The 26,153-nt window shown below is 39.3% G+C and overlaps 1 protein-coding gene across 4 annotated transcripts in view; it reads right to left on the bottom strand.

Moving 5' to 3' along the window:
• The window catches only part of mid2 (midline 2), a 124,438-nt gene that overhangs the window by 28,631 nt on the left and 69,654 nt on the right, over positions 1-26,153 (bottom strand). For 3 of the 4 annotated variants that reach the window (XM_079351588.1, XM_079351587.1, XM_079351586.1), the window contains 2 exons: positions 10,815-10,880; positions 9,367-9,462 (listed from right to left, as the gene is read on the bottom strand). In XM_079351588.1, the coding sequence (XP_079207714.1) occupies positions 9,367-9,462; positions 10,815-10,880 (162 nt within the window). The remainder of the gene's footprint in view (positions 1-9,366; positions 9,463-10,814; positions 10,881-26,153) is intronic. The other variant, XM_079351589.1, reaches the window with a different exon arrangement.

Here is a 26,153-nt window from a genome sequence, read left to right as displayed (position 1 = left end):
AGGAGGGAACGTCTATGACGGCTCATAAAAATGGGTTTATGATTGCTGGATTTATATCACAACTTTTGTTCTTTGGCTGAAACCTTATAGAGAGAAATCCTATAATATGCTGCATGATCATACGCTGAAGCACCTTTTTCTATAACGTGTTTATTTCACTTATAATTAGCTAGAAGTAGGTTGAAGTTGTTGGAATATTCATCTCTTATTAAAGAAGCTCCCAAAAGGCCCTGTGTAGAAACTCATTAACTCTTAGACAAAATGTGCTTGCACCACGCCAATTTAATAAAGTCTGTGATTCTTTTAGAACAGAAGTTACCATTAAGGGAAGTCACTATCAGTCCGACATCTCACGATAACACCAAATTTCCACACCGTGGACAATAAATGAAACTAACTAACTAACTAACTAACTAAATGTACAATGTACTTGAAACCAGTGTAGGTGGGTGGGTGAATGTGTGTGTGTGTGTGTGTGTGTGTGTGAGTAAGGTGTTTGGAGACCTAAGGCACATGTTCTACTCTTCTAAGTTCAGATGTAATATTCCAAATTTACCACTGAGGATTGATTTAAGAATTGATGGTTCACCTATGGGCTTGTTGTTGTTGCCGTTTTAATAGCAAATTTGGAACAGCTAAATGAGCTGTCCTGGATAGTCGTGGCTTTCTTCTGCATTAGACAAGAGACAGGTAGTCATGATTAAGACTGCAGGAAGTTTTCGCCAAAACTGCCAGCTTTAAAACAACTGGAACTGCGTAAGAGAGGAGGATCTCTGCTAAAACATCCAAAAAAGGCGTATCATTAAGCATGGCCTCTGACTGCATCACTGGTTGCTGGAGTGTTTGTTTTGACAAAAGCACTGGTGAGTGATTTTTGCGGTGCACTGACTGTAGCTAGAGTACTGCTGAGCTTGGAAACACCAAACAGACCTACAACGGAGAAGGCATTGTTAGAGAACACCATCACACTGCTTGGACTGGGGTGTGTTACACATAAAGTCAGACACATTCCTGTTCTTTTAAAAGGGAGAAGAGCTTTCAGATGGACTATTCTGTCAAAGCTGATTTATCCTGAACTTCTAACAATTAAAAAGGTCACATGATGTACTTTTGATTACGTTTAATAGGTGTTTTACATTGTGTCATAATGCAGACAAGGAAACTACTTTCAGTGGGTTTGACTCATTTATCAACAAAGCTCATTAAAACACATGTATCCACTTAAGCCTCATTATTCTTTCACACACACACACACGCGCACACACACACGCACACACACACGCACACACACACACACACACAGATGCACACACACACAGATGCACACACACAGATGCGCACACACACACACACACACACACACGCACACACACACGCACACGCACACACACACAGATGCACACACACACACACACACACACACACACACAGATGCACACACACAGATGCGCACACACACACACACACACACACACAGATGCACACACACACAGATGCACACACACACACACACACACGCACACGCACACACACACACACACAGATGCACACACACACACACACACACACACACACACACACAGATGCACACACACAGATGCGCACACACAGTTACTTGAAGATGTTTCACCTCTCCTCCGAAGAACTGAAGAAGCCTTTCAGAGTAGAGGTGAAATTTCTTCAAGATCTTCAAGCAAGTCCAGCGGCCTAAGGATCAAGTGACACAACTATATTGTTCAGACAAGATGCATTATTATCCATTCCCTGCTACAGTAAAACCCCCACCTACTGTGCATCTTCTTATTTACCGAGTTTCTACTGAGTGGGACAAAAATTACAGAGGTATAGGTTTATTATTTCACTATGTAAAGAAGATCCACAGCACCATTTAAATGGGTAAAATATGTCTTCAGATGCACCTGTATTCAAAAAGGATATAATCTTTGGAGGGACAATGAAGTATTTTTTTTTATTATTACATTAATATCTTACCAACTGATTAGTATTATTCTTTTAATTGACATGATTGTTAACAAATCAAGCAGTCCTTTTTTCTGAATTAATTCTGTCTAATGCATTCATATAACCACAATCATACAATTGGCATCAAAACTCAGCACATAAAAACAACATCCACTTGCTATCTGATAACAAGTGATAAAATATAGCCACATGTTGCATCCGCAGTCATAATTATGCTCAGTCGGTAAGATGGTATAATGCATAATAATCAACCCGATATTATTAAATAAATCCATCAACCTGTGCACCACATAATTCAATCTGACACCAGAGTCATTCAATCACTACAGACCTAAATCACAAAGTATATCTTCACTATATTCTCACCTCTGGCTCAGAATAAGGTGAGTGACATGGAGCCAGCGTGCTCCTGAACATCATTACTTCAGCTCCTGCACAATATCAAGATTAAATTTGCCCTTTTTTATTGTGTGAAAATGAGAACTACTACTGTATATCACTAGCTATAATGAAATACAATAAGCCATGCAGCTACATTTCTATTCTTGCTCTACATGACTGACAGTCACTATTCACCACCTACACAGTGAATAATCTTTTGAGTGACATGTGAGCACGGTGCCAATCATGCATATGCTGTCAATCACAAAACTTTAAAAAACAGAAACAAGTTCTTTTCCCTCTATAGTCCACTGATGCAGCGATTCTTGTTCACTATGTTGTGTCGTTTTAATAGAATCTGTTCACTTCAGATAAATACCATGAAGCATTTTCATTATATTGTATCGTTCACCCAGTCTTGATTCAAATGTGTATTTGTCTTCACATACACCATAATAGCATCACAAACTAAATTATCCACCTATTTCTATGAATCAGATTCCCATTTATTTCCTTTAATTGTTCATCTTTACAATAGCAATTGTTCAAACCCACCAGTTCCATTTAATTATCTTCCAATACAATAAATGAACATGTTTATGAAAATGAAGAGGATAGCTTATTTTTGATAACATGAGGAAAACTTGGAATAGGAAAGGTTTTTCAGAAAACATTAAAGACGTGTTGAATGAGCACATGTGGACAATGAAAGACTTGTTTTTTTAAATTGTTTATTTTCAAAGGTAATCTTTTATGCTATATTTAAAGTCTATAGACTGGAATAGTGATGACGTATTTTTGTAGGCCAACCCAAAAGCAACTAAGCCGGTGGTTCCTACGAGAATTTGCCTATGGGATTTTTGCATTGGATTTTGGATGGTTGCAGAAAATAAGCTCTGTGTTAAACACGTTTCTCATGTTTAGACTTTTTGTTCAGCTGGATAATCTTTACAAATGAACACCACTTTCATGACATTTGAAGCATTGATTGCTTTTATGCTGCTTGGAAAGATCTTCAAATTACCGACCTGTAACAACATACTTTTTGGTACCGTTCTGATGGGGTGTCAAGTACATCGATCCGACCCTAAAAGGTGGAGCTAAACACTACAGTCGGTTGATTGGGCGAAAGCATCGTCACTTTTTAGCGACAACGGCAAACCACGCTGTGTTTAAATACACAGCTGATTGTTTTTATCGTCTGTATTTCCCCTCGTGGCACACAGCCTTCTCTGAAACAAAGCTTAATTGCGGTTTTGTAACAAAGAGCCGCATGTCAGTGACAAAGTAGATGAATTGCTGGATGTCTTCCATCGTTGGTTTTGTTTACTGCGTCACATTTTTCTCCGTTGTTGAATTTATCAGCGGTCCTCTGATCAGAAAGAATTTAATTGAAAGTTTAGAAAATACTTTGTAGCACTACCAAACCTAAAGCATATCCTCTGATATACTTAATATTCTTAATGTATGTCATTGTTTTGCATTAATCTGAATGTTTTTTTATCAGTATTTCAATATATCCCTGCCTTACAGCAAAGAGAAACTTGGGGTTCCAATAGTCTCTTCTGGCCAGATTAGATTCCATCCAAACTTGTGAAGGCTGATGCAAGTTCAGAACAGCTCGTAACCTCTCTCTGACACCAAAACTTTCACATCTTGAATCAATTCTGTGCTCATTCCACTCCCAACAGTCTCTACTGCCTCCTTTCCTGCCTTACTTTTTTCTTGTTCTCTTTGTTTTAGCTGTCTCTGACTGGTCCCAATCCTCTCTGCCTCAAACTGACCACTTCCAGAACTCTCGCACTGCACCCCCCTCCTCCGCTTTTGTTCTCCCAGACATGATCTCCTCAAACAGATGCAAGGATTTACTCTGACAGCTTTATCTCTGACTCCACACTCTCTGGGTTACTTCCAGAGAGATTTATGACACCAGAGTGGCACTTAACTTTAAAACAGGGAAGAATAGCTTAATGGATCCAACAGAGTGAAGAATGTGGACATGTTATGTCAGATAGAGGCGATAATCCGGAATGCTTCACTGGCGATGAAGTTTAAAACTGTCTCTTTATGCCGACAAGGAGTTCTTTTTAAACTTTGATGCTTACCAGATTCACTAACATAACATTAATCCCAGATAAGTCATCGTTGTTGTACATACTCAAGTCAAACACTACATCTAAATCTTAAAGCTCATCATATCACTGATTCAGTCTGTGTCAAGACTTTATTGTCTGTTTAGTATCTGTTTCAGTCAGTTCTTTCTATCAATGCAGTTCTTAAAAACACTTACTTTTAAATCAGTTCATTAGTGTGTATTTGGAGAAATCCCTCCAAAGTATTGATAAAGAAGAATATGCATGTTTTGGGAATTTCATTGGAAATATCCATCATCAGCACAGTCACGTTTATCTGGCTGTCAGAACAGGGGGAGGCATCGCCTTTTAACAAAGGCTATCATTCGCTGTTAAGACGTGCTATCAAAAGTTTATTTGACTTAATCTGTGCAATTTTACGGATGTAATGTGAGGTGAAGTGAAGTGAAAAAGACGTTTGTTTGTTGGCGTTCTGACAGATGTGGCTGCTGAGGCGGTTGAATCCGCACACACTGGGCTGTCAGTGTGTGTCTGTGCAACGATCGGTCGATCGTCGGCAAAATCTGATGAATCAGTTTTGATTATGTAAATCCTTAGTCTGGGATAGGCCTTTGTGTGAAGGATTTTATTTCATTATAATCCAGTATCCAACTGCATTGACATCTTCGTCTGAAAGCTGAACTGCAAATGGCTTTGGAAATAAAGCAAAGACAAACACTTGCAGCAGACTCGTCCATCTCACTGATGCTGCCGTAGAAAGGTAAAGAAAAGAGGGGAGATGAGTCGTGATGCACAGGATTAGGTGGCTTTACAGCCACCTCCAACCAGTTATTTCATATTCTGTACAGACACAATGGGATCATCTTCTGTGTACATAAACCTGGACAAGTCTGGACTAATGACTTACTGCTTACTGTTTAATCAGTAGACTTACATGTTTTATGATTAAGACCCAATGGGCTTCTGTGTGATGCGATTCTTTCCCTTTCGATCCTAACACACACACTGACAGCCTTAACAGTGGGCTAATTTAGTTTCCTCGCAGCTCGCAGCACAGTTTCAGGTTTTGGGGGGGGCGGCTGCTACTTTGACAGCTTCCTCAAACAATGCTTACTCCACATTAGCCGTATCTGGATGATGTGTTCCCTGCCATGAATACATGCACCAGGCAAGCCTACACCTTATTAGGGACTGCACTCATTATAAAAAGCTGCAAACAAAGATCGGTGTGTCACAACACTTTATCTGAGTGTGCACAAACCCACTGCAAAACAGCTGAAAAAATGGGACAGAGCATAATGGACAGAAAAGTTTACAGGCAAAAAAAACAGCCTGTTGAATTCAGAAGAGCAATGTGCAAGTCTTTACGCACGTACAGTATTATGTAAGAGTGCTCTGTGGGAATCAATAATTCCACAAAAGACTTGTACTAAAGGACTGCATGGGCTTCCTTTGAGATTCTCATTTGAACAACAAGCAGTGATAAAGTAGTAGCTAGATTAAAATAATAAACTGAAATAATATAGCTTGCTTTTGCAGATGAACTAGTTACACATTTTTTGGAAGGTATGAACAAAGAGGAAACACATGAAATGGATAAATAGGCAAGATACTTTATTAGTAGAATCATGCAGGGGGACTTCCCCAGTTCAGCACAGATGATTTGAACGTGCTTTTGCATTTTTCTAAAAGCTTTCTATGGAGGTAATACTATTTAGGTGTCATGCAACAGACTGGGAGAATCATCTCAGTTCTCACTGTGGCTCACATTTAGCTTCAGTTGCTTCTCAACATTTATTTAATATCAAAGTGGTTTTAGGAGAATGCTCTTTCCAAATAGTGAGTGTCTTTTCTCTGCTGCCATTTTTTCCCCAGTCTGCTCCATGGCAGACTGCAAAACAGTAAAGAGTAGTTGCTCAACAACTATCACCGCCAAAGCTCAAAATCACCTTGCTCAATTTTTCAAGAAAAAGGAACATTATTCTGAATGTCATTAAACTAAGCGACACATTCTACAAGGCTACACCAAATATTGTGATAAGGAACTAGGGGCTGCTAAGAAAGGAACATCCTACACTCTTCAAATCAATGAATCTTTTTTTCTAAAACCGAGGAGAAGATAACTCCCAAAAGAGAACCCCAGGAGATCAGCGCTGCATCGCGGCTGCGTTTGCTGACACACTGGAAGCTGGTTCTCTCTGTGTTTGATCGTATCTTTGGCACGAATACAACATGATGCACACAAGAAGGAGAGGAATCCAGGTCATGCACAAAGCCCAAAGAGATTTCTTACTTTGCACAAACTTCTCTCACTTCCCTGAATCTCATTTTTCCACTCAATCACTTTGTCGTTTGCATAATTACTGAGCGGGGTGCCGGTGGCATGCCACATGTACAGAGGCTGTTGTGCTCGCGGCACACGGCCTTGGGTCAAATCCGGCCTGTGGCTCCTTTTTCGCATTTCACCCCCCACTCTCTCTAATTTCTGACACTATCCAAGCTGATTATTATTACTATCAACTGTCTTATCTCTTAAATAAAGACATAACAATTCCAAAAATGCATCCAATAAAAAATGTGTTCTTTTCTACACTGTGTCTGTATTTGGTTCGGTCAAGTGGTCATTGGTTGCCATGCTAACGCTCAGCCTCTCTTCTCCTATACTTCCTCTATATGCTGTTTCAACTCTGATCCTCTCTTCATTTTGCTACCCTTTGCTTTTCTTTCCATTCCCCTTCCTTATTTTTCTCCATTTTCTCCTCTTCCCTAGTCCTTGTTTGCTCCCTTCTTCTTCTTGTGAAACTCAAATGTAAATGTAATCACCTGAAAACACTACAATAATCAAACTTGCCTTTTGTCATTGTCATCACACAGGGGAATGGCCCTGAATGAGCGCAAACAAAGCAGGAAAACATAGAGTTTCTTTTCATAATTTGCTTAAGAGTCAATGGAGCATTTCCCCCTTCGATGCAATCGCTCCTCATTTCTTTTTTGATGAATAAGTGATGAGATTCTGTTGTTGTGCGCAGAGACACATCGCTATGCAGTCAGATGCAGAGGTAAGACTCATTTTTCCGTGCATTGTTCATGAACAGTTTGTTTGTCGTTAATGAATCACGCTGTGGTCATTTCATTTTGATTGGGTGAGCCACAATGACACTTGTGTTTTGTGGACCTCAGATTGACTGCGAGTAAATCGAGTCAGGTGGTTGAATAAGAAATGAACCGAGCACACAGAACGATGGCAGCACCAAAAGTGCATTTGTCCTCTGCGGTCATTTATGTCAAGTCCCACAGAGCAATGATGGTGTTTGAAAAGAGTGAGTGCTTTAAAACACAAAGTATTCGATTGAGCGTGTGCGACCACATTTGAATGCAGACAGAACCCAATGACATTAGTGCTCTATGACTGAATCTACAGCAACTCCATTGAATCATGGCAGGGACACCGGCTGTGATATCATAATCTCCTGACAGGTTTTAGTTCAAACAAGGACATCAGAGAGCAAAGACTCCCCCAAGGTTGACACTAAATCTAACCAGGTGAGCTGTGATAAATTACCGGCTTGAGAATGAATTAAATTCCCCTTTGGAAGATATATTTATCTTTAGATAGATTATCTTATCTGCTTGGACTTAGGAGCATAAATTTCTTGCACTGGTGGGACCAAGGGAAATTAAACTGTGGAGTTTTGCAACAACATGTCTTCCTTAAAATGATATGCAGAAGGACAGAGTGAAACATGACCTTTAAGAGGTACAAAATATAAAAAAAATGACGGGAAAAGGAACGAAATCAAGCTGCTGCCACCTCAAAAAGGAGGAACGGCTGAGTGTAAGAGCTTGTGGTTTCAATGCTGCCCAAAGATAATTGGTAATTCAAATTCAGAAGCAATCTGAATTACATAAGCACCCTTATAAAACCGTTTTAGATTGAATGTTTGCTGAGAGCTGTTTCAGCTCATCTTTGTTGCTGAGTCATGGTTTGAGTCAGATTCTCTGTCGAGTGATCATCAGCAATGTACAAGAGGCCACCTCGACCCTTCATGGTATCTGGTGCTATCATTTTAATTTCAGTGATGATAAAAAGGGTTTTAATATAAAAAAAGATTCAAGATGAATGCATTTCAAAGATAGATTTAAGTCATCATTAAAGCATCTGTGCTGCTTCTTGTCTTTCTTTCCTCCAATGAATAATTCTTCTCAAATGAATTATCTGAAAATAGATAGCAATGTTGGCCTTTTGATGAACCCGCAATCTACATCTGAAACTAACTTTCAATTGAGACTTATCAATGTTTGATACAGCTAGCCATGGCAATTGGAATAAAGGAGCTGTGATTTTATTGCAACCCTGATCCGAGAGGACAGAGAGAAACACATAACAGAGGGTGAATTTCTTCCCCTGTACTTCTTCAATCAGACTGCTGCCGAGTGAGAGCAGCGTGCTATGAGAGCAGTCACCAATAACAGGGGCAGCTGTATACAATCAATAACAGAGGCAGTGTTGGTTGTTCATGCGTCTCTTACAGCAGGAGGAGTGAGAAAATCCATGTAGGCTACAGTCTTAACCTAACCCTTAAAATCTTCATCGACCTGGAAACCAAAAAGTAAAACCTTGCCTTCTATGAGATTACATCCGAAGCTTGATGCACTGATGTTGCCAGATGTCTGACTTGGTTGACTTTGTAAAAATACCATGGGATTTTAATGATGTGACAGGTGAGCCAGATTTGTCAACATTTATGGCCCTAATCTCACCCATCCCACTCCAAGGCTGCTGCCGTGTAGAGTAGTTGACCTTGACCTTGAACTATTACAGTATGTTGTTAAGTGACAAAAAACATCCATGTCCATAACATGAGCTCACCAAACAGCCAAACACAAACGAAAAACATATGTGACATACCTCGACTTGTTGACAGATCTGGATTAGCTTGGCCATTTGGTTCTCTAGTTCACTGTTCCTCTTCACCAGGTTGGTCAGGTTGTTCTCCAGGGTTTGCTGTTGGGGAGGATGAAGAAAGGAGCAGGGACAAAGGAAAGAGGAGGAAGACCAGGAACAAGGAGAAAAACACTGAACATTAGCAGACTTAGCTTTTAGAGGAGTGCAATATCAAAAAGAAAAAGTCATTTGTTCAAATTGGCATTTTTTTGGTTGATTAACCCTTATAGTTTGGAACTTGCAATTTGGGCTTTGAATTTTTTTTTTCAAGATATGAATGCCAACTGTTTACTTTTCTATGAAATTATGCAGATGTATACAGGATTTTTGTTTTCCCTTTAAAAAAATATTTGGAGCAATGTGTTTAAATATGGGTAATATTCACTTCTTTACAAAAAGGTTTCAAATTAAGACATCTTCATTGCTCATGACATCTTATGACATTCATAATGTTTGTATAGGCACGTTGATAACAATGGTTATTGAAAAAATAAATAAAATAAACCATGAAGATAAGGTTTGATGACACGGATCATCATATGAAACAAAATGTACAAGAAATATGAATTCTGTTGGAGAAAAAAACAACAACAACCAATTTAGCTCCATAATGAAATACATTCAAAATGAAACCTTTAACAATCTTAACAGTTTTGATATAAATACCAATCGATATCAATTGGTTACATGAAACCGCCAAACTTTCAAGCCTCAAAATCCACTAAACTATCCCTTCAAAAAGTGTATCAATCTCCACAAGATGTGACTTATAGACCAACGAATGACCAGTCTATTTCTGTTTCTTAACTGTATCTGTTTGTTAAACGCACACACTGACACATTAACCAACCTAACCAAACACATATGCAGCACCAAACATGATGGAAACAGGCAGATAGCGAGCCAGAAATAGAACCCCTGCTCAACGACAGCAAATCAACAGCGATGGCAACAATGATGTGCATGAAACAACAACCACAGCTGCAAAGACAAGAGCAGAACAAAGCAGCAGACAAGTGGCGGGTGTTTGATGTAGCTCTACTCGTGCAAGTGAAAGGGAGGTGGTCTGGACAAGCACCTGGCCACGACTCTTACTGTTCGACTGTCTGTCTTCTGCCTGTCTGTCTATCTGTGAGGCAGCCTCCCTGCTCTCCAATATCTCCTCTGGCTGTCACTCAGCCTGATTTACTGTCTGCCTCTTGTCTATTTGACTTTGCACCCACTTAATTATTTATCTACCTGCTTATCTTCCTCCCAGCATCCCTTCCTTGTCCATTCAGGTGTCTACCTGTGTGCCTCTTCGCATCCAAGCAACAGGGATAAAGGGAGGAAGGGTAGGAAGATGAGGAAGAGGAGGAAGGGTAAGAGGGAGTGGGGTGGGTTTGGAGGTAAAAGGGAGCCAGGGAACTCACCGCAGCACTTGTCTTTGAAGCCTCCATAACCGCATCTGACACTCTGCCCGGGCTCACCTGATAAGCCTACGAACACACACACATACACCCACGTAAGTGCACACATAAAACACACACACAGGCGAGCCTTGGCGCACGGGGACTGCCACCTCTACAGCTGTAGAGGAGAGCTCCTCCCTGATAAAGATGCCACAAACACTCCTCTAAGGGTCTAATAGTTGGTGTTGAATGCAGATGAGACTGTGTGGCTTGCAGTGTCTGTGAGTCACACCACTGGAACGAGCATTTGGTTGTTGTGTCGCAGCCCTGTGCTGGTGTGTTTTCGTATGAGGGGGTTTGAAGTGGAACATCAGTGAGAGGGGACAGATGGGTCATTAATTAGCAAGCTGGAGACGAAGATGATTAATACATCAGAACACAGCTGCCTCCCGAGAGACTGCACTGAAACAGACTCCACTGTCCTCTACATACATGCACGTGTGTGAGTGAGTTTGCGACTAACCTTATGCTCAAGACTCAGTCAGTGCCTGCATTCATTTACAACACATCTAAGCACATAATGTGTTGGAAGACTAAGACATACAAAATGTATGACAATACATTGTGAGAACATATGCACTTAATCTTTGTTTTTGAGTGTGCAAGTGTGTATCTCCTCCCAATATGTTCACAGTAAGTCTGCTGTATGTGTTTGAGTTCTGCATAACTTTGGCACTCCTGTGGCTGCAGCCCAGAGTGGCAGAGAGAGAGAGAGAGAGGGGGGGGGGAAGTAGAGCAACTGTCAACAACAAACTCATTAAAACACACAACAAACATCAAAGATGGTTAGAAGCACTTAAATACACAGAGAGGGAGCAGAGAAAAACAGGGATAAAGGGGAGTGGTGGTTTGGGAAAAGGAACCAACAAGTGCTGGATTAATGATGACAAGAGGGAAAATGAACAATTATCAGGATACAATTTTTATATGATGTGATATCTGAAAGAGTCAAAAGCATTAACAAAGCAGCTGTGACCACTGGACAGACATGAAAAAGACGTTAGCACTAGACTGAACCCGTTCTCTGTATATCGAAAGTTTCTTTGAACGTTTATTTTACCAGCTTATTAAAAAATAGTTATAGTTAATAGTTATAAAGCAGGTGTCTCTGTAAAAGCTTTCCGAGTCTTAACTACAAATGTGTTGTAAGTTACTGTCAGATAACTGGACTACCAATCATAACAAAAACAAAAGTGAAAGGAAAACATGTTAGCATGATGAGTTATAGCATATCTTCTAAAAGGTTAGCAACCTAATTTCTACGACTTGGCGACACTAAGGTTGAAACTTACAGTTTCTTGGGGCCATTAACAACAAAAGTTTGTGTTAATCTTCCCTTGGTAATAGTATTAAACAGACTGAATTCGACATAAAGTAACGTTTGGTTTTAGCAACCACTTGTGCATCCACAGCTTACATGCTAGTTTCACATTGAATGAATGTAGCAGCTGTTTCTTGAAAAGTAGCTAGAACAGAGTTAAAAGAGGTGGATAATTATGAATTCAAAAGAGAAAGGGATTCATAAATGGCTGTGCTGTTATGAAAGGATGAGATGGAAAAAATAAGGGACAAATTGTGTTTTAGTTGCTTGGGGCGCAGGGCAGGACTTGGGGCAGGCAGGGCTGTTAGCGTAAGTTAATATTATTCATTTAGGGAATAAGCTTTGGACGTGGCATGTCATGTGAGTGAACAGAGAGAGGGAGCAGAGAGCGGAGGGTGCTGATGGAATGGAAATAGGCACGAGTCCCGTGCTGAGAGGGGCAGCTTGGCAGAGTATCTCCAATCTAGACTGCCCTATAATTCAGTCATCTGTCTCCCCTGAGACTCTTCTTTTTCCTTGTTATCTGTCTTTCTGTCATTCTCTACCTTTCTCTCTTCTCTGTGTGCATCTACTCTCCTTCCAACCTGACTTTCTGTCTCCTTCCTCACTCTGTGTTTCTGTACTTCAGTCCTTATTCTGTCTGTCTCTGCACAGTTAGAAATGCAGCCGCTGACAGCCACATCATCCCCGGTAAGATCACTATCCCCTCATATGACTTCATTGTGTCGAGGGCCTTCTGAGCCTCGTTCTTTCACATATGATCCTATTTCTCTTTAAACCAAAAGAAAAATAATGAAAAAAGATAGATCCATATTTATACCACAGCAGCTCAAGAGAGAAAAAATGATACCTCTTTGTTACAGGAGGCTTACATACGATGAAGGTTTCACTGAGCACACCTTCGACTCAAGTTTGAGCCCGCTGTCACAGTTTAATCTCTCGTCATTGTTGCTCACAGAGTTATGTTGAAGTTCAATCGACAACTATGAACATTGATATTGCACAAAATTACATCACAAAAAAACCCCTCAAAAAATGAACTATTTTTGATGGTAAGACGAAAATTAAAAAAATATTTCTGAGAGGCTATCGCTCACTTCTGCAAAGGTGTCTGTGTTGTGCCTTGGCAGGAGCTGTGCCAAATTAACAACTAGCAATTCCTGAAGTCTATGACAGTAATCCAATTACAGAATCATGTGTTACCTCCAGACCCGAGGCATTAGCTAGACCCATTGTTACTCTTTGACAGGAACTTGAAATTACTTTTCCCGGAGGTTTTATTTGTGTTTATTAAATTAAAAGAAGTTTGAGAGGGAGACACATGTGTTTTTTTCTGCACAAGACAGGACAATAAGTCTCACAAGATCAGGAAGTGCTTGTCTACAGGGACCACATTTACACAAGACTATTAGGCTTCTCTGCATAAACTGCCTAATTAAATGACATTGTCCAGTATGAATCTGTGTCTTTACGACAACACAACAAACAAAAATTCCACAGCCGGCATCACAAAAAAAAGAAAAAGAAAAAAGGAACAGAGAGCCCAAGGCGAAGTATCCAACTTCAAAGTATTTTTCTTTTAATTAATTCAGGATCCTTCTCTATGCAAAAGAGAATGAACGACACAGTGAGTGAAACAGAAATGAAAGCAAGAAAGAAAGAAGAAAAAGAGAGAGATTAAATTTAAGACTGAGCAATAGAATAGCCATGCTCACTTTACAGCTGTTGTTAACAAGAGGCTTTTCAGAATCTGGACGTGTCAGTAACACAAGCCCTCTGGGAAACAGGGTTTTTTGTCTGAGGATAATATTCCATAGGGCAGAACTCCTGAGAAATGTAGCTGGGGTATAACAAACTGGGAACCACGCTTGTCACATAAGCTGCTAGCTGGAGCCAAATTAATGAGGCCAACAGGGATGCCAAAAACCAGCTTAAATCTTTAGACTTTGTCTGTTTCTCCCTAGAAAAACTGTTTGTGCATTTCAGCTTTTCCTGTTGTACACAAGTTCCTGCTACTACCACTTCAACATTAAAACATGAATATGTAAATAAAAATCACCTCACACTTTGAAGGAAATGTAAGATGTGAGATGGTCTGAGATGCTTCACATGTTTAAACTCTGAATGAACTCCTTTGACCTTCAAAGTGTGAGCGTGAACATTCAATGAATTTTCAAACAGAGGCTGTTCAGGGGTGATTTGAAACAGACCAAGAGCTGATACTTGTTTTCAACTATAAATCTTGTAGGGGGATTTAAATAAAAACAATACTGGGTGAAAACAGGAGAAGGAAGAAGAGAAGGGTACAGAAGGACAAATGTAGTTCCTTAGTCAAGCAATCTTAGTACTTGGTTTATAAATTCCCAACTGCTTATTACGAGAAAAGAACCATTCTAAATGGACACAAATCCAACAGTAATTTAAGTTTTTAGCCACATGAGAGGATTAGCATGAAGACCATTCTCCATGAAGGAATAATGAATTTGTCAGTAAGACTGAACCACAGAGAGAGGGACAGAAACATTAAGGCACTGGATTTTTGTTTGGCTTTATTCCGAAATGGGCCTGTATGTTCTTTTAGCTTCCCTGTTATTTGTTCGGGGAAAGGACAAGACCAACACAGGACTACTAAAATACCCCATAAAAAATGGACGGAGAGAAAAAATGAAGAAAAGCAGCCACTGAAATATAAACTCCATAACAAAATAACACGCAACCATGTCCCAACCTTCTTAAAGTCTTTATTAAACAACGTCACATCAGATCATTAGTGAAGGATTCTCTGTTATTTGAATGTAAATAGATTGGAAAATGTAATGCTGTGGATTACACGTGCCTGGACAGAGATGAAGTGGGGTTAGTAGAAAACAATAGGCTTAAAGCATATTTTTCTTCTTTATTTTACTCAGCCTACACTGGATTCTTGTTGCAACTATGTAATTTTGTTTCAGGGATTCATTCTGAGAAAGTAAAATAACACAACAACACACAGATCCCAACATCTGGGATAAGAAATTAAGGTAGAAAAAAATCTAAAGCAGTTGTACCACAGTTTTCTATACCAAACATTAGAGCTGCAAATGTCACATCTATGTTAATGTTATTAGTTTGATCAATACCTTCCTTCTTTTACTTAATTTATTTATCACTTAATTTACCACTGCTTTTAATCTATTGTTGTTTTTAAGCTATTTATTAGGGACTTCATGACCAATCAGAATTTCAAATGTTTAACTTTTAAAAAGTGAATGTTGTGTGTGTTGTGTTCTGTACTGGCGCTTTCCCTGCAATGAAGTTCCTAACGGATAAATAAAGTTCATTTGATTTGATTTGATAAATCAAGAGCCTCTAATAGGAACAAGTGAGCTTTTCAGTCTGCTTTTCTTTAAACACCCATTTAAAGACATTCCCTCTAATAGCTGTGGGTACATACTGCTGATTCCACCAAACCACCAAATAACTGTCAATCTCTGCAGAACAACAGTAGCGAGTAAATCTGATCAAACACAGAGCACAGCAGCAACCAATTAACACATCTTAAAAATGTAGACATAACTCTGTCTTTTTCTCATGTTTTTGGTGGTTTTATGTCATCTCTGTAGTTAATGGGAACCATGTAGAAATGTCTTCAACTCCAAGCACAGAAGACCAAAAGAGTTGTTTAACTGCGGTTAAAGACTATGTTTTCAATGCTCTTAAGACAACTGTAATGACTGGTTTTGGTCAGCTACTCAACTGAAAGATGACTGGGATAGTTTGTTACTGTTTAATAGTTAGCAGATGGATAACATGGTATCAAATCAAGTGAAGGAGTATCAGTGCTTTGTGGCTGGCTCTTAAAATGATAGATTGCAAAATAATTGATCTGGAAACACATTTAAAGTTAGATCTATTGACACATATGACAAGTAATCACTTTTCTAGATTCAAATTTCTGCTCTCTGTTAAAATGTCCTTTTTTTAAGATTTAATTTTGGGCCTTTATTTTTGAGAGAAGACTGTTGACAGAGTCAGAAATCATGCCCACTATGGTGGATTTTAGCCTCCATAGCGGGAGCACATTTATGAATCATTTATATACTATTAAGAAATATATCTGTCACAATTCATTAAGTACTGTTTTTCAATATCCTAAACAATAAACTATTATAGCCAGAGCTATACTGACAAGAGACAACACAAAAATTAGATGATGTATTAGATCTTCATGTGTTCAATGCCGAATTTCATGTGGTAATAATGTTATCTATTTATTATTTGTATTTGAAAGCCGACCGATATTCAATTGCCTTGACTTTAATCTTTTTGGAAATTTGTTTTTGCACTTTTTATGTCTTTATTAGAGAGATAAGACATTGGAAAGAGCTGGACATCAGGGTTAGAAAGCAGGGAATGATGTGGGGTGAAGAAGCCAGAGATTGGATTCCAACCCATGCTACCCACTTTGAGGACTGTAGCCTCTGTGCATCGGCCTTATGACCTAACCAGTAGGTCACCCACGCCCCTGACTTTAATCTTTGATACATAGAAATGAAAAGGAAGATTTGATAGTCTCATTTCTAATCCTAGAAATGCGAGACATACTCAACCTCTGTACCAATAATAAAAGTACACATAGAAACAGCTGTTGCAGATGTTACATGAGCTCTGTGTTCTGTATTCAGTGAGTCTATGTTTATGTTTGAGTATGAACAATTCTCACCCCACAGACATCAGAGTCCATAGTATAAGCAGCAGGTATAAGCAGATCTTTGAAATCATTTCATCACCTGAGTCGTATTCTGCACAGACCATATAATAAATCCTTCCTCTATACATTCAGCTACATCCGCAGTAGATGAAAACATTAGATCGGTGGATAAAGATTATTCCTGTCCTTAGACTGCCGCTGTATCTGACCACTGTGACTCCTGACTACATTATCATCATGCTAGCTCAGTTTATCTGCTGTGTGGAGATAACAGAGGATAAGGCTTTTATAGGAGAGCAAACAGGGTACAGGTATCAGTATTCAAACTGATGGTGGTGTGTACAAGTTTATGTGCACTGCTGATGGTAAAATCATAAGACACACCTCATCATAAGAAACACCTCATTACAGAGACCAACAACTGTTCAGAATGCACCTCCACTGTTTTGGTTTGATTTGTTGGTCGCTATGTTTTGCCCTTAGATAACCATGCGAAGAATGACAATGTTACATCAAATCCAGATCCTTGCTGAAAAGGTATCACGTCTGAGCTGAGCTGATAACACTGATATCTGTATCTATATTACAGCTCACACATCAAACCTCCTGATAGTATCTTCAGTTATATATAGCAGTGGCGGTCTCTCACAATGTGAGTGAACTAAACCAAAGAAGAAAATGAAGCAAAGACTCTGCAGTCCCACTGCTTGGAGTCCCTTGGTCTTAATTTGGGGTTAACAAGCCATAGAGCTTTCTCTGTATTGAACACAGATTGATATTGATCTGCTCTTCTAACTAGAGGGTAAAATGCTAAATAAGTGAATTTCCCCATGTGTTGGAGAATTCCTCTGAGGGCTCATAAGGTCTACAGCAGTGTGTTAAAATAAAGGGCTTTGATTGGCAGGGAGAATGCCCTCCAGCCACATTACCCAGATTAGATCTCTCAAGTCAAAGAGCATCTCCTGTTAAGTTTCCTTTATGGATGCAGTGAATGCCTGCTGCTCTCAAAGACACACTCCTGTGGCTGACCTTAACTTCTGACCACCCATGAAACCACCACAACAAAAACCTTGTACTTTTTTTTTTTTTGGCACCATTTGCATGATGGAAACAGTCCAGCTCCCACGGCATTACCTTCAGACGGCTGCCATGATGCTTTTGCTTTGTCAGGCAAAATGTTTGTTACAGAAAACAACAACACATTGTTATATTTTGACAAACTTATAAATAACCCATATTAAACACAGATTTCTTGTGGAGTTTTTTTTTACTTAATAGGAATTTTGAAGGCATGGAAACAAGCCTCTGGGCAAACTTTTGCAAAATGAATGTTGCACTATTTTTTATTAAACAAAAAAAAAGCATAGTCATGTGTGAATAAATCAAAACATTTTTTAAAAAACATTTTCTGGAGTTGAAATAGATGACATAACATGTTACAGCCAGAAAAGGCCTTAGATCTTACTTCAATAATTGAATAGAAAACTACCTGTTCTCTACTGTATGTTCAAAGAGCCGGGTTCAAGCTCCAATCAAAGGGCCTGTAGCATCACTGCCTTTTTCTTGTGCTGGTTGCTTTCTGTTGCAAATGGATTTTACTTTCACAGATTAATTGGGCCCAAATGCCTGCTTCCAAAACTTAGACGAGGTAAGAGAAAAACAGAAACAGTGCCTTACAGCAAGACACAGACACATACACAGACAGTGCTCAGACATATTTCATTGGCTATAATACAATTATCTAGCTGCCGGCTCGTTGGTAAATTCATATGACACGCTTATTCATTTTGCCTTATTTTCCAAAATGCAATAACAGAGGGAGCAGCGTGTTGGGTCTGAGTCACTCTGACTGATGGGAGCCCAGAGGCCATACGTTGGCTGTGTGTTCCTAAAACCCTCTGACTCATTGCCACAATGACAAATGTTTTACAAAACTACAATTGTCTACTGAGCCAAGTACTGCTATTATTTTCAACCAATTATGGCACCAGAAAAAGAAACATCAAGATAATGATTTGATACTTTCATACAATTAGCAACCAGCGAAATGTTGTGAAAAGTGAAATGTGTTTTTGACAGTGACGTTAATTAAAATGGGTAGCGCGCTCAGTCATAAAGTTCAAAAAGATTAGCACCCACTGGAGGTCACAGGGATGTGCCATATACAACAGCATAATGAAAATCACTGCTGACACACAGAAACAGTTGTTGCTGCAGAGGATGCTTGCCAAGAAAAAAAAAGAGGAAACCTGATTGGTTTGTTTGGTTTGAGAGTGTAGTAAATCAAAAGACAGAGTATGAAGGCTGTGTTTGTTTTGTGTGTAAATAAAGCAGCAGTGTGCATGAGCATAAAATCACCCCCGCTGGTTTTTGAGCTCGAAGTTTCAGAGGCAATTTCACATAAGCTTTGATTCATTTAGGCTGAATGCATCTCACACCGTCAAACCTTTTACTTTGAAAAGTACAATCAAAATGCTTTCGATTAAATACTTTAATCATATTTGATTTCAAACGCACCCAGTTTTTTGCTAAAATCACACATGTAAGATAGGTAGAGCCGTCAGCATCACCTGGTTAGCTGATCCCAAAAGAAAGCTTAGCTAGGACCAAGGTGTTGTCACTAAACTACCTTTAAGCCAACAGGAGAAAGGAAGAGAGAAAGAAAGAAGTGGAAATTATGTTGATGTGACAAAGTTTAATTGGAGACTTTGTCATAGCGCCATTAAGATAATATAAATATGGGGCGTTTATAGCCTAGTGGTCATGACACATGCCCCATATGCGGAGGCTGTATTCCTCGTCGTAGTGGCCGTGGATTCAAATCCAGTCTTGACCCTTTGTTGCATTTCATCCCTCTTACTCTCTCCTCCCAAAGCTTCCTGTCTCTCTTCAGCTGTTCCATCCAAGAATAGCAAAAAAAAAAAAAGAGCCAACAAACAAAAAAAACTGCAATGTGAGTCATGTTTCTAAAATGAGGGTAAATGATCATCGCTTGTAATGAAATCGTGATTCTTTTTTTTCCCATTGAATTTCTTTTTATTTAGTAGTTTTAGTAATAAGTTTTATAAAGTGTAAAGTTTTGGACATGAGTTGTAATGTGTTGTGAGTTTTTTTTTTTAATTCTGATTTCTAGAAAGTTGTGTTTTGTTATGAAAAATGCTTCTGTGAAATGTTGTGTCTTTAACTATTTTAATATAAAAAAGTTGGGTTTTTGAAATATGTTTATGAAAGGTCTGGGAACATACTACAAGACACAGCACCACTCAACACTACATTTTGTGCCATCTCTGGTTAGCATCTCTTCTTTGTCACGACCACATTTTGTTGACCTCCCTCATTAGTCTTGATCTTGACAGAAAGCAGGAAGGACGGAACAGGAAGTTGGGAAAGCCACTGGGAAGGTCTGTCAGAGTACATGTTTTTTTTATTCCCTAAAGATACTGATATTCACAGCTATGCACACTTTGCCTGTTAAAAGGAGAAGCATAACTGTCATGACAGGTTTGAGCTTTTCATGTCGGCAGCCCCACAGCTTCGAGAGTCCTTGATGATGTTTCACCGGATCACTCGTGGCAAAGTGACACACCGGATAATCTTACTTACGACACACGGGCGGCAGCACATTTGAGCTTGAGGAAAAATGAGCACTTCACAAATCCTGGATATCGTGGTACAAGATCCTCAGACAAATGTCTCCCCTTTTGAAGGAAAGTAGGCCTCGCAAAGGGAATGGGTTCAAGCAGAAGAAGGGATTTTCTTAGATCGGTATCAATATTATTATCATTATACTTATACTCACTATCCTGTTTTTCTTTTTCCCCGCAATGTTATCTCTTTACCTTGGCATCACAATGCATTCAGTACTGTAACTGTCATATCCTCTGTGTTACAGTGTGTTCACTTCTTCTCTATTACATTTTAATTAAAGTGAACATAACTTTTTACTCCTTTATTGAGACTCATTTTACTGTTGTATATCCTCGAAAAGATTTGATGCTGATAATTATCTTTTTTAACTTGTGTGGAATGATATAAGGATCCTTTTTCATGCAACAAAATGTCTAATTTGGTTAAAGAAAGTGAAACCATTGCCCTACACAGCATCTGTTCTTTCATTATCAACTTTTATTTCTTACCATTTATTGTCTTATTGTGACTCACGAGTGTCAAGAAAATACCTCAAAGGTGAATAATCCACCATTATTTCTTCTAAACGCTGCAGAAATTCTCTTGTTTAGAAAGCAACAGACATCTCCCAAAATGAAAAAAAAAGACACCTACATCTCTTTACAGTTTTACATTAAATTGCTTGTGTTGACAGCTGAAGCTTCACCTGTGGGTTTGCTGGAGGCATGTTAGGTAAATGCGAAGGCTTGTCATTTAAACTCCGAACGATGAAGAGTGAATCATCATGAACCTCAACATTGTGGAATCCCAGCAGCTTCTCTTTCACCCCTTCCAGCCTCCACAGTTTGCTCCTGCTGCTGCTGCTACGTCAGCTGCTCCCAATTCTCTTTTCTTCTGCTACCCTGACCTTTATCTTCTTGTCCTCCTTCTCTTCGTTTGGCTTTTTTTTTATTTTTAACTGTTAAAAACTAAATGATTTGGACAGTACAAGCTTTGTCCCTAAGTCCTAATCCTATAGCTTTTCTTGTCGGCTTGAATTAGACATGTTTTCTAGGGACAATTGCCTGAGGATACAAAGCAGACGTGGCAACGGCTTTGGCTACATATGCAAAAATGAACCCTCTTTAATATTTTAAAAATAAAATCATGAACTAAATCCACTGTCTCTTTGGACTCTTTTTGTCATCTTGAAGTCTGATACTGACTTCATCTTTTTTTTTTTAAACCTCTAGCCACACAGCAGTAACAATAATCTGGTGTGATTGACACTTCCCGAGCTCAAAGCTGTACACTTGTCAGCTTCTAGTAAAAGCTCCAGAAGAGTTCATCTGAGCTCACAGAGAACAGAAAATGGGGGTTGTCTCTGCAAGAGTGCGATAAGGTTATGAGCAACGCACTTAGTCTTTTTTGGGTTTCGGTGTCGGCGAACGCCTCGTTTCTGCAAGCGCACAAGACCAACGCAACCGGTAGGAGAGTAAACACACTTGAAAACACTCACAGCAGCACAGAGTCGTGATTTGTGTCAAAATATATCTTCAGGTGTTACCCCCGCCTGCTTAAGAGTATTTTAATGCAAAATATTGTGTCATTAGTGACTTGTGAATGTTGGGCAAAGTGTTACAGCTGGTTGTGACGCAAAGCAGCTGTGATTTTTAAAACCACTTCTGTTGCAGTCTTCAAATATGCTCCCAAACGAATTTCTTCCAGACTTCTTTAGCTCATAATGACAGACCTGAGAGTGGCTTTAACACCTCGTTTATGTTCTATCTCCTTTTCTAATTAAAAAAAGCCCTTGCTTTTGAACTAGCCCTTTCCACTAGCAGTTAATGGTCTATAATATGATAGCAATGCAACTTCTGTTGCCTTCGCTCCATTCTTTTCGGAATAAATGTTTGAAATATACTTATATACCTAAAGACCAGAATTGGAGTTATAGAGGGAAAAATAAGCTTTTTGTTTGCTTCTATTTCACAGGGTATTAGATGGGAGAGTAGATTATTTCACACCGAGACACATTTGAGAGGAACAGTAACGTTTCCACCCTTAAGCGCTTTATCTTGCCCACCACAGTGTTAACCCCCCTACTGGGCCCTGCAGGCTTTCAAATGTAGAACAGAAAAAGAGGCGGAATCTCATCTGCCCAAGCTGCATTTGGCAACGCGCACACAACAAATCAGACAAATGTTCAATTACCTCCTCCGTTTACACACAGTGACAGTGGTCAGTGACAAGACAGAGTGTGTCTATTAGTCTTAGAGTGGCTCTGTCCACCCTAACAGATGGGCCCACTTCCTCCAAGGTGGGCAGGATGATTTGCTCCGTCTCTGATGGGCTTTACCTTATCTAATTGGTAGACTGTGCCATGGAAGCAGTGCAGTAAATCATCTCCCTATCATGTATTTATAGATGGGGGTCATGTAACAGTAGTGCTGATGGGAGATACATAAAATCTATAAATGACACTTGTTACCATGCCAGTTGCTTGGAGAGACGCCTCAAGCAAACTGAGACGGACACTGCAGGAAGAGACGCTGAAAAGATGACAGGAAGAAATATTACGATTATCTTTGCACAGATAGCTACGACATCCGAAGACTTACAGCGTTGACTATGTGACACCTTATATTTCGCGTGCTAGAATCCCAGCTCAAGTGTACTTATGGAAATGAAACATCACATAATCCAAGCCAAGGCTTAGATTTACTGCTGAGCATTCCTGATTTGGCTTGACCCCAGAAGTTACAGTGGAGGGAACCACTTTGGACAGTGTTTGGGATGGTAACAGAGATCAGAGCAAATCGGAAAGAAACATTCCCAGCATTCCTGCGATCCTATGCGGTGGGCTTTCTGGCGTCGAAATCAAGAGCAGACATTCCTAAGTGTACGACTCCCAGAGGAACTGAACTTCCTATGTGTAAGCCAAAAAAAAAAAAAAAAAACTTTCCAGGGATGTTCCTGCTGGTCAAAAACTGTAAAACAAAACAAAGTCTGTGTGTTTTAAGTTAAAACTATTCTGAATGATCATCTCATAATTTAAGTGAACACAGTCTTGGGTTTGATTTAAACAGATGCTCTGCAACAAATAGCAGTCAGAATTGGCTTTAAAAAGACCCATAATGTGTTCACATTTGGGACTGAAGACAGAAGTTAGAGGTTTGAAGCTGTACACAATTAAAATGAAGAATCCAGAAGCTGCAGAATTGAAGACATAATTTGTGAAACAAAATATACTTTTTCCCTGCTGTGGTTGGGTTATAGGACAATGAAGGACTGGGTAATAAAAAAAGGAATTACATTAGCTTGATGGCTTTTATGAGCTCTGTTGGATGTGTTATTCCACAGGGAAATATCTTTAGAAGGTGCAGAGAGGTGACTGGAACACACACTGGGCTTTCACATACAGAGAAAGTGTGCGTATGTTTCTATTTGTGTTACTGAATACCGTACTGTATATTGATCTACCTTTAACGACCCCATCTCAGTCACTTTTAACATCTTGTGATTCATCTCTTGAGATGAATAAAGAAAATACTGCATTATCAATAACAGAAAAAGTTCTTCTTCTTTAAACAGGGGCTGTATCTGTATCCTTTTAACATGATTTCTTTTTCATAAATGATATAATAATACTACGAGAAGATCATCTCTTTGCCTAGATTCTCTGTGAGTATACAGACAGTGATTCCGTATTTGTGCTATATGCATGACCTCATAAGTAGGCAAGGCAAGTTCATTTATATAGCACATTTCAACAACAAGTCAATTCAAAGTGCTTTACACAAGACATCAAAAGCATCATGACAGGAGAAAGAAAAGATACATTAAAAAAAATGTGTCTGTGTCTGTGTGTGTCTGCTAAGTTTTAACAGACAGGCTGATGGCTGCTGCTGTCAGTACCACGCCTGCAAGAGGGGATGTTTGATGTGTCCTTTTTTAGAAGCCATAAAAAAAGAGCCCTGTATGTTATTAAGCATGCATCAGCAAACCCCCTTTTTCACTGGCTTTAAGAGCAGGGGGACATCAGAGCACAGAGCAGTTAACCTGTGTTCTCAATCTCTCGGTGCCGTGAAATGAACAAGCTCCCAGGTAGGGAAGTTTGCAATGTCAATTCATGGACATATTGTCTTGCTGCCCGACCCCCCCCCCCCCCGGCTGTTCCTGAAGAAGAATCCGGCCTGAAATCTTGTTGATCCAAACAGCATCTTGATTTAACACTGTGACTCAGGCACACAGCAGAGACGCTTCGTGGCCTTCAGAGGATTCACAGGTTCCCTTTCAGTCAAGAGTTCATGTTGTGGTAACATCTTGTTTAACACAGAGAAGCAGGGACTCGTTTTTTTTTGTTCCCCTCCCAAATATACATTTAAATGCAAACAAATTAATTTGTGTGTTTGGTAGAAAAATACAATAGTGGCATTTTCTAGACAAATTGACTTTTTATTTCTGGTTGTGCTCTGATACAGCCCTTTCTGGAAGACAATAATCATGGTAGATGAGTAATTAGAATTAAAAACAAACAAAAAAAAGACATTCACAACATAAACTTCCAATTTTTCCTACTTTCTTAAATGTATAATCTACTATAAAAATGTCACACCCTACAATACACATACTATTTAGAACATTTATCACACTGCCACATGCTGTCTAAAAATAAACAACAGATTGTTCATTTTGTTGCAGGCCGTTTCATAATGGCCTTTGTTTAATTTGCAGGCGTGCTAAACTTTCTTTTTGTTTATGTGACTGTGTTAAATAATGTTGCTCACATTTGTGTGTGTGCAACGTATGTGTGTTTGGAAATGCAATGTGCTCGTTTCAGGAAGAAAGACATTCATGGGAATGGAATGCATGAAGATTTTTTGTCCAAGGCAGCTGTGTCTGACCCAGAACAAAATGTCTGAGAACAATGTGGGAGCCTGTAATTCTCCTCCAGCAGCCAAAACATCTCACATCTTTCAAAAACCATTTACATTTCAGTGTGATGACTAAAAGGACACGATCAGGACAGTCATCTCTTTAATTGAGATCATTCTGCCAAAAAAAAAAAAAAAAAACATTTTAAAAAATGTGAACTTTTTAAAGTTTGGGTATACTGTGCACACAGTGGTATGACCGCAGCAAAGCAACTGGAAGGAAACCAAATCCTAAAATAATGGCTGCCCATGTGGAGATCAATGCAGACCAACAAAAGAGTTGGGACTTTTTTTTTAAAGAAACACACCCGTTCTTCTTCCGCCAATATTACTTTTTGATCGACTCTTCTCCCGTGTTGTACTCATTTTTCACTCCTCACTTTTGTTTTGACCTCAGCCAACAGTTAGCTGATTGATTGGACTTCACAGAGAAGTGAGATGATGTTTAACCGAGTGTGATGCAAGCAGACAAGATTGGTTTCTCACTAACTTAAGTAGCTGTTTGTACTGGCCCTTATCCAGTTTTTGGCCATTTGCTGCTCTTGACACTCAGTGTCACTGGGTTCCTTGCTTCTCTGCTGAATGCAAAATGATGTGTTTTACATTTCAAGAAGTTGCAACAGACAAGCTGTTACCAAAAGAGACCAGCTGTCTCTTGGAGCCAAAACTAAAGTGGACAGAGCCGCTGCCTTTCAACAATGGAAGTACTCCATGGTGAAAATGGAGCATAAGAAGTGACTGTCACA

Source organism: Symphodus melops, assembly GCF_947650265.1.
Source record: "Symphodus melops genome assembly, chromosome: 9".
NCBI lineage: Eukaryota > Metazoa > Chordata > Actinopteri > Labriformes > Labridae > Symphodus > Symphodus melops.
The sequence above is the reverse complement of the archived record's forward strand: the minus strand, read 5'-3'. Positions and strand labels throughout refer to the sequence as shown.